At 54.7% G+C, this 14371-nt stretch overlaps 1 protein-coding gene across 4 annotated transcripts; it reads right to left on the reverse strand.

Moving 5' to 3' along the window:
* Positions 1 to 80: 80 nt before the first annotated feature.
* On the reverse strand, positions 81 to 8748 carry ZNF629 (zinc finger protein 629). Of its 4 annotated transcripts, none has more exons than XM_061153248.1 (4): positions 8589 to 8748; positions 7387 to 8044; positions 6063 to 6170; positions 81 to 5906 (listed from the first exon to the last, which is right to left on the reverse strand). In XM_061153248.1, the coding sequence occupies exons 3-4, from the start codon at positions 6133 to 6135 to the stop codon at positions 3373 to 3375; spliced, it is 2607 nt and encodes an 868-aa protein (XP_061009231.1). In that variant the 5' UTR covers positions 6136 to 6170; positions 7387 to 8044; positions 8589 to 8748; the 3' UTR covers positions 81 to 3372. The 4 variants fall into 4 exon arrangements, with proteins under 4 accessions (XP_061009231.1, XP_061009236.1, XP_061009232.1 ...); XM_061153253.1 differs by lacking the exon at positions 8589 to 8748 and having other exon boundaries at positions 7387 to 7489; positions 7896 to 8364; XM_061153249.1 differs by lacking the exon at positions 7387 to 8044.
* Between the last annotated feature and the right edge of the window lie 5623 nt (positions 8749 to 14371).

Below are 14371 nucleotides of genomic sequence, written 5' to 3' on the forward strand. Positions count from 1 at the left end.
ACATGTGGACCCTGCCCTGGCAGAGAACGGACTCTCTCAGCTTGCTCTGAGCTTCAAAGAGAAGATAGAAAACACCTGGGAAATCTTATTCCCTTTATTCTCTTCAACTAATCAACATGACCACCGCTGACACAACACTGCTATTGACACACAATACTCAAAAGTGGGGCCTTTCTTCACTCCAAGGGGACAAGTCAGATGAGTGGGGGCAAAAGAGTCGGGGCTGCTCACCTGAGGGGCAGGTGTGATGGAACCCCACCTCTTGGTTGTGATGGTTTCGAGCTTCCCCGCCATTCAGGATTCACGGCAAGTTCTCCCGGGCTCCCTTCTGACCTCCATATCCATAGCAGTTTCAAGTTTCACCCTAAGCTCAGATCAGTTTCTACTCTCCCTTCTACTTTCACCAATGACGCTGTGACCCTGTGTTGCGCTCCTCCAGGAGGGCCTGTCTAAAGAGTCAGGCTTGCGTGGAGTTGGACAGGAGGGTTTGGCTTCACTCTGCCTTCCCGACTCACTTCCGGTGGGAAAGTGCCACAATCCCCTGGGCCTTGGCCTGAGCTGGTCAGAAGGACTCGACGCTGCCGCCTCCCCCAGCCTGCTCCCTGTTTAGTTCTTCCCAAGATGTAGCTCGCTCTGGGAGGAAAGCAGCTGGCTAAAGGAGTTTGGGGCGGTGGGCAACAGAGAACAGGTCACACCCCAAAGGTCTCTGACTCTGCCCCCTTTCTTGCTATGAAACCCCAGACCCCAACTAATTGTGTCCACATCATCCATTCAGTACCACAGCCAAGACCCCTGGCCCTCACCCTATGACATGCGAGCATCCTACTATGTATGCTACACCCTAGTCCTCAATAGGTCCTCAGTCAGCCCTGACCACCCATCTTCCCCCCGGATGGGCCCTGAGCCCCAAAAGCTGCTCTCCCGGGCCCTTCTGGAGACTGATTCCTCAGGCCTATTTCCAAGAGGATCTGCTTCTAGTTTTACAAGGGGTTTGTCTCTACAACTGAATTTTCTTTCTGCTGCCATCTTAGAGGGAAAAAAAAAAAACCTGCTTGGAGAATGGTCTCCTCTTCCTCAGTCTCAGAGGGACACCTCCTGGTCCATGCTGTCAGTAGAGGCAGGCAGGGTCCTTCTCCCCTCCTGGTGGTGCTTTCTGACCTGGCACTTGGGTGGGTGGGGCTTTATGCAGATATTGATCAGGGTCTTCTCATAGTCCCCCAAGACCTGCCTTTTCCTTCTCCCCAGCAGGCCTAGGCTTTTCCTCCTACAGTGTTCTAGATTTCAGTCTTTGAATTTGAGGGTCATCCCTTTGGAAACAGGACAGACGAAGGGTGAAGGACTTTCACCTTTTGAACTTTTAGGTAATGGAATCAGAGGTCTCTTCCACAGGTTTGTAAGAAGCCGGGTCACCCTCTCCAGGGACATGACTCCCCACCTGGAATCTCAGTTCTACCTGTACCACAGCGTGTTACTGGGGCCAGCATGGTGTCAGTGGGCACTTCCTCTGGACCCAGCTCTGGACAGGGAGTCCTGTCCTCCTGTAAGGGTTTCTGGGGTTAAGGGGTGGGGTTCTTGATATGGATGTTTCACGAGTTTTTGCTCTTCAACCATTTCAGAGGGCAACAGTCTCATTCCCCGCCATGGGGGCAGGTTTGGCAGGGTTAATGAAAGTATGTCACCGTACATGGTGTGTGAGGACAGGAGATGGGCCTGGCCAGGGAGTGTGTTTCTCATCATTCTGTCTCCCTCTGAAGGTTTCTGGCTAAGGAGGAGAGAAGCCAAGTGGGTGGACTCTGTCTTCTTTCCAAGACCACAATTGGGCTGGGCTGCTGCAACCTCAGAGTGCTCCAGGTACCCGGGTGAGGAAGGTGGTGAGGTCTCCGCGTACTCTTCAGGGACCCACGGTCCAGTCTGTGGGGCATCTGGACACCCATCACTACGTGTCCTCTTGCTGACTCGTCCTCTTGCAGCCTTGTTAACAGCTCAGATGAGAATGAGGTTAAAAGTCAGGTTGCTGGCTAATCCAGGCTCTTGATTCTGTCCATTCTGCTGTCCCTTGTTGCCAGAGAATCAAAGGTGGTGCTCTTCACTTAAGAGAAGTCTGGCCAGGATTTGACCACACACAGACCTTGTGTCTCTGAAGGGCTTTATTCTTTGGAGGTCGACTAGCAAGGCTTCTCCCTCTCTGAGGACAGAATGTAAGGAAACGGGCTGCCACAGCCTCAGGACTGGTGGCAGTTAGATTGCAGGAGAAGCCTCCCGACGGTGAGACCTGAGAATGTGGCAGGAGGGACCCTCCATCCCTGGAGGCCTTGCAGCAAAGATATTCCCCAGCTGTGCTGGGGAGAGGGGAGTCCTGCCTGGCTCGGGGGTGCGGGGAACTCTGGTGGCCTGAGCTAGGAGCTGCTTGTACTTGCAGTTTGACAAGCTTCTGCAACAGGGAGGACTGGGTAGCCTGGGGTTTGTTGGGTTCCATCTCAACGGCTTCTCCACCTTGGTTCGCTTTCCTCAAAGCACTCTAACAAATCACCCTACTCTTCCCTCTTAATTTTTGTGGTGGTTTCCTAATCTCCTTACACTTAAAGCTTTTATGCACCCCAAACTTTGGCCTTTAAACAGGCTGGACGTGTTTTTTTCTTCCCCATTTTTGGGGTTCTTTCTGATGAGGAGTTCCATGGGCCTCTTCCTCTCTCACACACAATCATCTAAGACTGCCCTTGTTCCCCACGGAACCCCCAGTGCCTTGAACTGGACCTTCTCTTCCTAGTTCCTGGGTCAATTTTCCCCTGGGGAATCGGAGGGTTCCTCCTCATTCCCATGCTCCTCCCCCAGCCCAGCATTTTCCTCGGTGTCATTGTCCCTGGCTCTGGCAGACGGGCTCCCTCCCATACTCTTGGGGGAGAGGACGCTGTGGAGTGAGTTCATAGGAGGTCCTTCTAAGGGTCCCTCGTCCCAAGTCGACACCATTGTCAGATTCCCTGTGCTTCCCCGACCCTATAGTTTCACTAGGTTTTTGATACAGTTTTATAAGGTTGTCTAGAGACATATTGGGACCTCTTCCTACAATTAATAGGGCTTTTATCCACTATGGTTTATAGGGTTTTTCTGCTACAGACTTAAAGGGCTTTTTTTTTCCCTACATATTTATAGGGTTTCTAACCCAACAGTTTTTCTCTACTGCCTTATAAGTGGTTCCCACCAACAATTTTAAAGGATTATTCATCACTGATGTAAAAGCACTACTTTTACCCACAATTCTTTATCTTCTGCTTCTCTACAATCTGATAGGGTTTTCCTCCTTTTCCCACATAACTTTTGGGGAGACCCAGTGTTCCTCTCAGGAGGGAGAGGCCTCTGGTCTCCAGACCCTGTTCACAGGGTGACCCCAGGGTGGCAGCTCCTATGGAGGAGGAGGGCTGAGACTTCTGTGAAGCCATCTCCACACTCGGGGCACAAATAGGGCTTTTCTTCCAAGCTGGTTTTGGGGCTTCCCCCTTCCTCATGGCTGCTGCTCTCTGTGGGTGCGGGGGCCTCTCCCTCACCTTCCTGGCTTGTGGACAGGGTGGCTGGCTCTGGGAGGGGGTCCTCGGGTGTGGGGGACTTTTCTCGGGTATGGGTCTCCTGGTGCCGGATGAGAGCCAGGCGATCCAGGAAGGAGGCCCCACAATCTGAGCAGCTGTAGGGTCTGGCCCCCAGGGGGCTCCTGAGGTGCTCCAGGAGGACGGAGGAGCTCTTCCCCAGCTCTGGACTCTTCTGGGCTTTCCCGCGGGCATGGACTTTCTGGTGCAGCAGCAGCTCTGAGCTGAGGGCAAAGCTTTTTTTGCATTCGGGGCATTTAAAGGGCTTTCCACTGAGGAAGGGACTGGGCCCCGCCCCTTCCCCAAGGCCAATCCGATAATCGGGAAAGAGAAAGGGCTTTTCACTGCCGTGGGTGACCTGATGCTGGAGGAGCACCGAGCGATCCAGAAAGCTCTCGCCACAGTGCGAACAGATGTAGGACTTGGAGGAGGGCAGCCCCAGCCTGTGGCTGAAGCTCTCCTGCCCGTCGGGCATTTTAAAGGGCTGTCCGGGCGGGTCAGCTCTGCCCTCCGCAGCACCGGGAAAGGAATTCCCTCCAAAAGGGAGCCTGGGGGATCGGAACTGAGGCGACTTGGCGGCGGGGTGGGCGGGGAGGCCGTCCGAATTTTTGTAGGGGTTTTCGCCAATATGGATCCTCTGATGCTGCATGAAGATGCCCTCGTCGTTGAACCCCTTCCCGCAGACCAGACACTTGTGGGGTTTGGCTCCAGGGGGTGGGGTCAGCAGGGCAGGGTCCCCGAGCCCCAGGAGGCCGTCGCCCTGAGCTCTTCGGGCCGGGGTCTTGCCCCTCTCGTGGATCACCCGGTGCTGCTCCAGCTCGTGCGCCTCCAAGAAGGCCTTCCCGCAGTCGGAGCACACGAAGAGGTTCTCATCCATGTGCGTGCGCACGTGGGTGATGAGGTTGGAGCTCTGGCTGAAGCTCTTGCCGCACTCGGGGCACTTGTAGGGCTTCTCGCCCGTGTGCGTGCGCCGGTGCTGGATCAGGTGTGAGCTGCGGATGAAGCTCTTGCCGCAGTCGGAGCACTTATAGGGCTTCTCGCCCGTGTGGATGCGCTGGTGGCGGATGAGGGTGGAGCTCATGATGAAGCTCTTGCCGCAGTCGGCACAGATGTAGGGCCGCTCGCCGCGGTGGATGCGCTGGTGGTTGATGAGGTTGGAGCTGACGCTGAAGCTCTTGCCACACTCGGGGCACTTGTAGGGCCGCTCGCCCGTGTGCGTGCGCTGGTGCCGCAGCAGCGTGGCACTCAGCGTGAAGGTCTTGCCGCACACCGGGCACTTGAAGGGGTCCTCGCGCAGGTGAGTCCGCTGGTGCTTGATGAGCGTGGAGCTGTGGCCGAAGCTCTTGCCGCACTCCAGGCATTCGTAGGGCTTCTCGCCCGTGTGCGTGCGCTGGTGCTGGGTGAGCTCCGAGCTCTGGATGAAGCTCTTGCCGCACTCCGTGCAGCGGTAGGGCTTCTCGCCGGCGTGGATCTTCTGGTGCTTGAGGAGGTTGTGGTTCTGGCCGAAGCGCTTGCCGCACTCGGGGCACTTGTAGGGCTTCTCGCCCGTGTGGGTGGCCTGGTGCTGGATGAGGTCCGAGCTGCGGTAGAAGGCCCGCCGGCACTCGCCACACTTGTAGGGCTTCTCGCCCGTGTGCGAGCGCTGGTGCTTGATGAGGTTGGTGCTCTGGGTGAAGGCCTTTTCACACTCCGTACACTTGTAGGGCTTCTCGCCCGTGTGCGTGCGCTGGTGCTGCACCAGATTGGAGCTCCAGCTGAAGCACTTGCCGCAGTCGGGGCACTTGTAGGGCTTCTCGCCCGTGTGCGTGCGCTGGTGTTGCACCAGGTGGGAGCTCTGTGTGAAGCTCTTCCCGCACTCCGAGCAGGTGTTGGGCCGCTCGCCCGTGTGGATACGCTGGTGCCGCAGCAGCTTGGACCACTGGCTGAAGCTCTTGCCGCACTCGTTGCAAATGTAGGGCTTCTCGGCGCCGGCCGGGCGGCCTTGCACCAGCTCCCGCAGGCTGGGCTCGCTGGCCGGGACCACCGGGGGGCTGTTCCAGGTGGTCAGAGTCCCCCACTGCCAACTGGCCTCACAGGCCTTGGTCCAGTCTGACGGGGTCGGGACTACCTCGGGGGTGGGGGCGTCCAGAGGGGTTTGGTGGTCCGAGGGGCTGGGGTGACCCAGCGGGGCTGGGGCATCCTGGGCGCCAGAGGCATCCTGGGAGGGTGTCTCCAGGGGCATCTCTGATGGGTCCTTGAATTCTGGGCTCTGATCTGGATCTCCCAAGATGACCTCCTCCCCAGAACTTTCCTGCTGAGCGCTCTCCTCTTCGTTCCCACTCTCTGCACCTACAGAGAGAAAGGGAGTCTCCAGACCCCATCTCCTTTCAGAACCCGGGGCAGGCCTCACTTCCCTCCCCCCCAGGGTTTCTCCCAGAGCCTGCGCCCCTCCCTGAATGGGGCCACTCTCTCCTCAGGACCGCCGTCCCTTCTTGTGTCCCTCACCTGGGTGAGCATCGTCGGGGCTCTGTCCAGGATCCTGCAGATCTGGGCCCCAGAGCGCTGTCTCAGGTTCCATCCCGGAACTCAGGGCTGTCCAGTGCTCCAGGGACCCTGGGGGTGATGGTGGGGCAGGGAGAGAACACACCGCAGGGAGCTGAGCTCCAGCCTGCCTTGACTCCCCCAGCCCCACTCCCTCATCTGCCCCATCCCCAGCCCTTATTCTTCCTGATGTGAACTGCAGTCTCCTACCTCCCCATTTTTCTGCACCTCAGTTCTCACTGCGACCCCCTCCCCCTGAACGCCTGCGTTCTGCTCCAGAGCTGAAGATCACCACTAAGCAAGTAGGTGAATTTAAGAGTGTAATTAAAAGCTTGTCAGTCATAACCCTTTGAACCCAGACTGGGGGCTGAAGAAGCATCTGACGCCCACAGGAAAGGAGGCTCTCACCCCACCCCTCGGATGCCCAGAGGCTGGGAAACCTGTTATTTTGTTAATCAGAGGAAGCTCATTAAGACTCTAATTTTCCTCCTTAATGGGGCTGCTAATTGGGACCAATAAACTTTGCTTATGAGCCACACAGAGAACCAAGACTAGCTGGAACACTTAAAGAGTTAAAAAAAAAAAAAAAGTAATAACCACCCTGATTTCCCTGAGGGGACAGACAGGGCATTCCAAAAGACTGGAGCACTTTCCCGTTATCTAAGCACAGAAAGAAAGAGGAAGCTCGGGCTAGAGGTAGGGAGAGGGGGCAATTTAAGCCACCAGGGGCTTCTGCAGAAACTACTTTGAGAGGGAAATGGAAAGGAAAAGAGAGACAGGATGAATGCGTGCAGACCAACTGGCATGTGACGGCATACACGGTGCCTGCCATGTGGTCCTCATCATCTCACCCCCAAGTCCTGTGAAGAGACCCAGGAATCACGTTGTCCATTTTCCTGATTAGGAAACCAATGCCCAGTGAGATTTCAAGGTCACAGGCTGGGAAGTGGCAGAGCTAAGACCAGGAATGCAAGATTCTGTGTCTGGCATGTCCTGGCCTCTAAGAGAGGAAGATGACCTTGAAAGTCATGTGAAACTCACAAACGTGGGCAGATGGGGAAAGACAGCTCAGTCAGAACCTGCTGGCCATGGGAACGGGCTGGAGAAATTCCTGGGACCAGAAGGTTTCCCTGGCTATGAAAGAAGGGGTTGGATCCTGATAACCTGGAGCTCTGAACAAGAAACAGACACTCCCTGCTGAAGCCTTCCACTATGGTTCCATCCTGGCATCCCTTATTCTAATCCATTTTCTCTTTTGTTGCTGCTGTACCCCATCCCTAACACGTACTAGGTGTTCGGTAAATTCTGGATGAATGAATGAGATGCCCCTTGCTCCTAGAGAACCTCTCTGGTCCAGTGCTTTGGAGAGGATGGCAGCAGAAGAACAGGAGCTCAGAGTGAAACACAGGCAGCTGTCACTCCCAAAACGGTGATAAGATTCCAGGATGAGGGAACAGGGCCACAGGAGAGAACTCCCCACAACATTTAGACCCTTAAGAGAGACCCTGTTGGGGCCTGGGCTTTGGGTGGCCATGTGCAAGGACCCCAGAGGAGGCTGCTGGGTGGTAACCAAACTGAAGCAGGAGCTAGCTGAACCCAGGAGAGACAGGAGTTAAGATTTTAGGAAGTAAATGAATTTCTTCATCTCTGCAGCTTCTTAGGCTCTGAGAATCCCCCACCCCCATCCGTAAGTGTCTGTGGGGAGGTGGCAGCCAGGACCTCTGCCAAGCTGGGGGCTACCTGCCTATTTTGAAGAGGCCTGCTGTGTTTGCTGAGGACAGGTGACCACTCATGTACCTTGATCGTCTCTGGAGAAATTCAAACTCAGCGGTCCGGGGTAGAAGGGAAAGGGTTAACGACAAGGCCGACATGGAGCAGGAAAGTGGGGGCCGAGGGAGGTGAGAGGTGCTCGGGCCTGCACTGGCCTCGACCTCAGGCCAGCCCCACTGCGAAGGGAGAGGAAGGGCAGAAGAGGAGGCTGCCTCCCAGAGAGGTGTGGAGAGCGGCCCAGGGTGACCCTGACATGGAGGCAGCTGCGGGAATGCAGTCACCCTGGCCCCGGTCCCCCCACGCCCGCACCGGCCCAGACCCTGGATTTCGGCTCCAACCGGTCCCCGCGACCCTCCTTCCTTTCTCCAACCCCGAGCCCGGGATCCTCCCCTCCCCCGCCCCCCGGGGGCACCCAGGATTCCCGGCTCCCCCGCGGCGCCCCAGCCCCCGGCCCGCCGGGCCGAATTCCCTCTTCCCAGAATGCTCACGCCCTCCCCTCCCCCACAGCCAGACCCTCGCGCTCTTCCCAGAATCCTCGGCCCTCGCGGCCCCTGCCCGGCCCCCACCCCTACCCCGGGCGGCCGGGGGGCGGGGGAGGGGGCTCACGCCCGGGCCCGGGCCCCCGTCCTCCCGCGCCCCATTGTTCCCCGGCGGCCGTCCCGGGCCCTCCGGGCCACCCCACCCCCCCCCACCCCGGGAACCCAGGCGTCCCCCACTCACGGCTCTGGGGTCTGGGAAAAGCCGGAAGGCAGGATCCAGCCCCAGGGGACTTAACCCCTTGAATGCCCTGCCTCGGGGGGCGGGCTAGATGCCGAGGACTCTAGGGTCCTTCTCAAGGGGTGATCCCAAGCTGAGGACCCGGGGACCAGTTCAGGGTGACTGGGACGGAGCAGGAAGTGACCCCAGCTTCCCGGGCCCCTCTAGCCTGGAGTCAGAGCATCAGCTCTATGGGATTTAACCCTTTGCCTCCCACAGCCTGGGAAAAAAAAGAGGACAGGGCAGCCGGGAGGTGGCGGAGATGGCGCCCCTCTCTCCGTCTCCAGTGGGAGCTGGTTCTCGGGGGAACCGAGATGCCAGTGAGGGGCTCCGGATTTCTGGCCACCCTGCATCTTGCAGGGGCTCTGCCTGCCGCTCCCAGAAAGCCTGAGCTCTGATTTGGTGGCTGCTGGTCCCCTGGGGCCTGCCTTTGTTGGGACTCAGACCCACGAAGGGGGCTTGGATGCCTGGGTTGTGGGGTGGGAGCAGGGGCTGCCCGGCCACACTTGGAACATCTACAGACGAGAAAAACGGCTTAGTTGAAATAAGTCGCAGCAGCAAGCATTTGGGTTGAGGGGACCAGTACAGCCAGGAGGGATTTGTGGCAACCTGTGTCCCTGGCCCCAGCCTCCCTGGCAAGTGTGTGCCCGCCCCCTCAGCCCCAAGTACCTCTCCTTAGAGGAGGAAACTGAGGCCAGGTTGTGGCAGGAGGGAGGAGGGCCAGAGCCTTTCCCAGTAGCTCCTGGGGCACCCGGCTCAGAGCAAGAGGAAAACCCAGGTGGCCTCCCAAGGCCAATTTATGTGGGTTCCCAATGTTTATAGCCTTGATCTTTTTTCCTCCTCACTCCAATCCATGATCAACCCCATTTTACAGGACAGGAAACTAAGGTGTGAGATGTGAGGCCATGCCATTATTTCAATTTAACACGTTTGTATATGGAAGCCTATTACCTCTGGGCACTGTGGGGAACAGAAAGGTGGGGAGACCTCAGAGTTGAACAAAAACTGGACTTTCTACCCTCAAGAAATCAGAAGGTTTGAGTGTATGTGTGTGTGTGTGTGTGTGTGTGTGTTAAACACAAAGGAATTACAGGAGAACATGAGTTCTAACTGTTCAGAGACGTGAGTGAGCTGGAGTCAGGGGAGAAACAAAAATTGTTAAAGAAATTGCTACAGTGGACGCAGCTTCTCTGGGCCTACATCTGCCGTTTAGAGAGTGTGGCCAGCAGGACTAGAGGCCCCGCTGGCCCTGCCTCTGTCCCTTATCAGCACTGTCACCTTCCACCTTCCCTAGCAGCCGTATCTCCATCTTATCCTTGGCTTCCGACACCTTTAACACCTCGCTGTCACCTCAGGGTCTGTGCTCCTCCTGGGCCCCCTTCCCCTGCTCTCTTCGCAGCATGTTTCACCCCAACACTGTCGGCCCCTCCTGCATGCACAGGGGTTAAGATCAGCTCCATCCAGGCAGGGGCCTGGCCTCTTGTCATCACTGCCACCTAGAATAGTAACTGGCAGGTAGTAGGTGCCCAGTGTATGGAATGAAGTCAACCTCCTGCCTCTTCCATATGTTTCTGGACCAACCCCCAAGCTGGACAAATGGGGCAGAGATGGGCAGAGCCTCCAGGGCACAGTCACATTCGTTCACAGACATCCCCACTCTCGCCCCCTCTCTCTGAGGGATGTGTGAGAGGGAGGCTGATGTGGGAATCAGAAAGGCTGGTTGGCAGATCTGACCTCCAAGGCTCTCTCCAGCCCTCCCAGGGCTACAAAAGCCTGACCGGGCCCTGGGGCAGTGGTGGACAGGAAAGTTGTACCCTAGAGGCTCACAGAAAGAGGTGAATTTGACCTACAAGATTTTTGTCTCTCTCTTTTTTTTAACTGAATAAATTGCCACCTTTAAAAAATTGATACATTTCAGGATTTCCCTGGTGGCTCAGTGGTAAAGAATCTGCCTTACAAAGCAAGAGACACTGATTTGATCCCTGATCTGGGAAGATCCCACACGCTGTAGAGCAACTAAGCCCGTGTGCTATAACTATTGAGCCTGTGCTCTAGAGCCCGGGGGCCGCAACTACTAAACCCATGTGCTGCGGCTACTGAAGCGCCTGCACCCGAGAGCCTGTGCACCACCACAACGGAAGCCACTGCAATGAGAAACCCACACACTGGAGCTAGAGATGAGCCCACACAGCAACGAAGACCCCGGTGCAGCCAAAAATAAATACATTTTTAAATGATTACCCCCAAACTGGTACATTCCATATAAAAATTTGAATTTTGGAAAATCCAAAGATGTGGCAACATCACCCAAATTTTCACATGGTGACAACTGGCTGGGTGGTTGGGTCCTTCTTTAGCAGGACACTGACTTCTCCGTTTGTCACAGTCCTTGTCAATCCATTGTGTCCCCAACTGTGAGACGGAAAGGTAGTTTCAATGTATTAATCATCTTTCATTGTTGATGCTCCAGCACCCACGTCACCATAGCTATTAATTCTGTATCCCTTGTTCTAGGTTCACCAGATTCAGAATAATAAATAGGAGAATGATATCTGCTGACGTGGTTCCATTGATGATGCCAGGCACTGTCCCAAGGGTTTACATGTAGTAATTCCACAAACCTTCGCAACAACTCATGAAACCATTATTATTATTTGAGGATAGAGTGAGTCACTGGGACACAACTTTCTAGGAATGAGATGGATTCAAACCCAGGCATGCTGACTTCAGAAACATCATGGCTCTTAACCATGACTCAGGTTGGCTCTGTGTGTGTGTGTGTGTGTGTGTCTGGGACCTCAGGGTAAACCTCTCAACCCCACCATTCTCTCCTCCACTAGCTCCAGAAGCTGGAGAGAGGAATTGGGAAGGGTGGGGCACCCTAGGTGGGCCAAGCCATTCTCCAGACAGTTTCCTGACCCACTTCTGGGGAGGCAAAGGGCGCTCTGAAGGGGGTAGTGTGCTGTCCTGTTGCCTATAGTCAGCTGGCACAGTAGCCATGAAGGAGACCCTCCTGCCAGGGAAATTTCTGGAAGGATGAGGATTGGCTCCTTGCCTTTCATGGACAGCCCACTGCCATGTTCTTCTTGGCCACAGCTCACCAGCCTGCCGTGCAGCCCCTTAATACACGGCCTTCTGCCCCGAGGCCCAGCTTACGCTGAGAGCAGTAAGGTCCTGACGGTGGTTAGATGTGTATCTGTGTTCAGTTGTGTCCAACTCTTTGCAACCCCATGGACTGCACCCTGCCAGGCTCCTCTGTCCATGGAATTTTCCAGACAAAGATATTGGAGTGGGTTGCCATTTCCTGCTCCAGAGATCTTCCCGAGTCAGGGGCTGAACCCGCGTCTCTTGTGTCTCCTGCATTGGCGGGCAGGTTCTTTATCACTGGTGCCACCCTGTGATCCCCTGGAGGTGGATCCTGGTCCAAACCCTGCTCCATCTTCACTGCCAGTGTGGGCTTGGGCAACTCACAAGAGTTGCCTCTTAGAGTTAGCTTCCTCTTCTTTGGAAAGAGGATGAGCCTTGTTTTCCAAGGGACGGGAGGGTTACCTGAGGTGATGCAAGAATTCAGAGCTGACCAACTCTAGCCAGGTCTGCCTCAGTCTTCCTTGTCAGGGTGCACAGCCCTCAGCCTGGTGGGCAGGAGAGCCAGGAACCTGGAAACTGTGTCCTGGGTAATCTGGGAGGATGCGGGGCCATGACTAGACACTCTAGTCCCCTGCTTTGTAGATAGGGATGCTCTCAAGGCAGGAGGCAAGGGCTGGGAAGGTGAAGCCAGACGAGGCCACTCACCTCACCACCCCAGGCACCTTGCCGTGAGGACACCTTTCTAGCCACAGGCAGAAAGGCTGCCAGACGATGCCACCAGAAAAGGATGGGCCCTTCTACCCCCGAGATATGCATGCCGGAGGTGTGCGGGGCGCTGTGGGGCTCCTCGGCACCAAGACTTTCTGTGTCTTCCACTTCTTTGATTACAGCAATCAGTCTTCATTCAGCCTCCAGGACCTTCCCTCAGTTCCAATGGGCAGATTCAAGCAGTTGTTACTTAGGAAAGGGAGGCAATGGGAGACTGAGGAGAAGCACTCATGAGCAGCCTTAAGAGCAAGGACCTGTTTCCCCATCAAGTCTTGGTTGGGGAACAAAAATCCCCAAAGTCGTGTGGCCAAACAACAACAACAAAAATCGGGTGACATATATTCTCAGAGATGTTCATTAAAGTTTTACGTGTAAGAGCACAAAATTGAGGCAGTGTAAATATCCAAACACAGGAAAAATAACTCAGCGCAATATAGTACAGGTGGTAGATATGGAAGGAATTGTACATACAGCTATTAAAGTATGGCTGAGAAGGACTTCCCTGGTGGTACAGTGGCTAGGAATCCGCCTGCCAATGCAGGGGACACAGGTTCAATTCCTGGTCTGGGAAGATTCCACATGCACAAAGCAGCTAAGCCTGCGCGCCACAACTCCTGAGCCTGTATGCTGCAATCACTGAGGCCCGTGTGCTTAGAGCCCGGCTCCACAGCAAGGGAAGCCACCACAGGGAAAAGCCTGTGCACCCCAAGGAAGAATAGCCCCCGCTTGCTGCAAGTGGGGAAAGCCCACGCACAGCCATCAAGACCCAGAGCAACGAAAAATAAATAAAATCATTTTTAAACGGATACGACTGTGAAGACAATGAAGAAACAAAAACTGACAACTGTGTTTTTCAAGCTTAGAAAAACAGAAGGAGGAAATACAATAATAGGCAAAAATGAACTAGGGGCAGGTAAAAAATGAGTGAGTTAATTTGTTAACTGAAGTACAGTTGACTTACACTACTGTGTGATTTGCAGGTGTATGATTTAATTTTCACATATTTTCTTTAGTATGGCTATACTACTTTTCTAGTGCAAAATCCCAAATATATTATTTCCTGCCTTTTTGATAACAGCCACAAACAGGCATGAGGTGATATCTCACTGTTGCATTGATTTGCTTTCCGTTAATAATCAGTGATGTTGAACATCTTTTCATGTGCCTGTTGACCATCTGGACGCCTTCTTTGGAAAAATATCTGTTCAGCTCCTCTGCCCGTTTTTTTAATTGACTGGTGCGGGCTCTCTAGTTGTGGCACACGGGCTCTGGAGTGCTGCATGCAGACTTAGTTTCTCTGCAACATGTGGGATCTTAGTTCCCCATGTGCGTGTGAAGTCACATTAGTCATGTCCGACTCTTTGTGATGCTATGGACCGTAGCTCTCCAAACTCCTCTGTCCATGGGATTCTCCAGGCAAGAATACTGGAGTGGGTTGCCATCTCCTTCTCCAGAGGATCTTCCTGACCCAGGGATCGAACCCGCATCTCTTAAGTCTTGTGCATTGGCAGGTGGGTTCTTTACCACTAGCGCCACCCACTAGGGATCAAACCCACAACCCCCACATTGGAAGGCAGATTCTTAATCACTGAACCATGTAGGTTGTCTTTTCATTGTATTGATGGTCTCCTTTGTTGTGCAGAAACTCTTTAGTTTGATGTAGTCCTATTGCTTTATTTTTGCTTTTGTTTTTCTTGTCTGAGGAGTCATATCTAGAAAGATATTGCTAAGACCATGCATGACACCTCTTAGACCAGGGCTCAGAATGAATGAGCACTGTGTCACTGTCAGTTCCTATTCTTGTATTCACTGGGTAAGTGATGTGAGTGTTGTCTGGTTCTATGGTTCTTTGTGGGCTCCTAGTGATCGCCACTTTCCTATAGGAAGCTTAG

Source organism: Dama dama, chromosome 10 (assembly GCF_033118175.1).
Source record: "Dama dama isolate Ldn47 chromosome 10, ASM3311817v1, whole genome shotgun sequence".
In the NCBI taxonomy this organism is placed as follows: domain Eukaryota; kingdom Metazoa; phylum Chordata; class Mammalia; order Artiodactyla; family Cervidae; genus Dama; species Dama dama.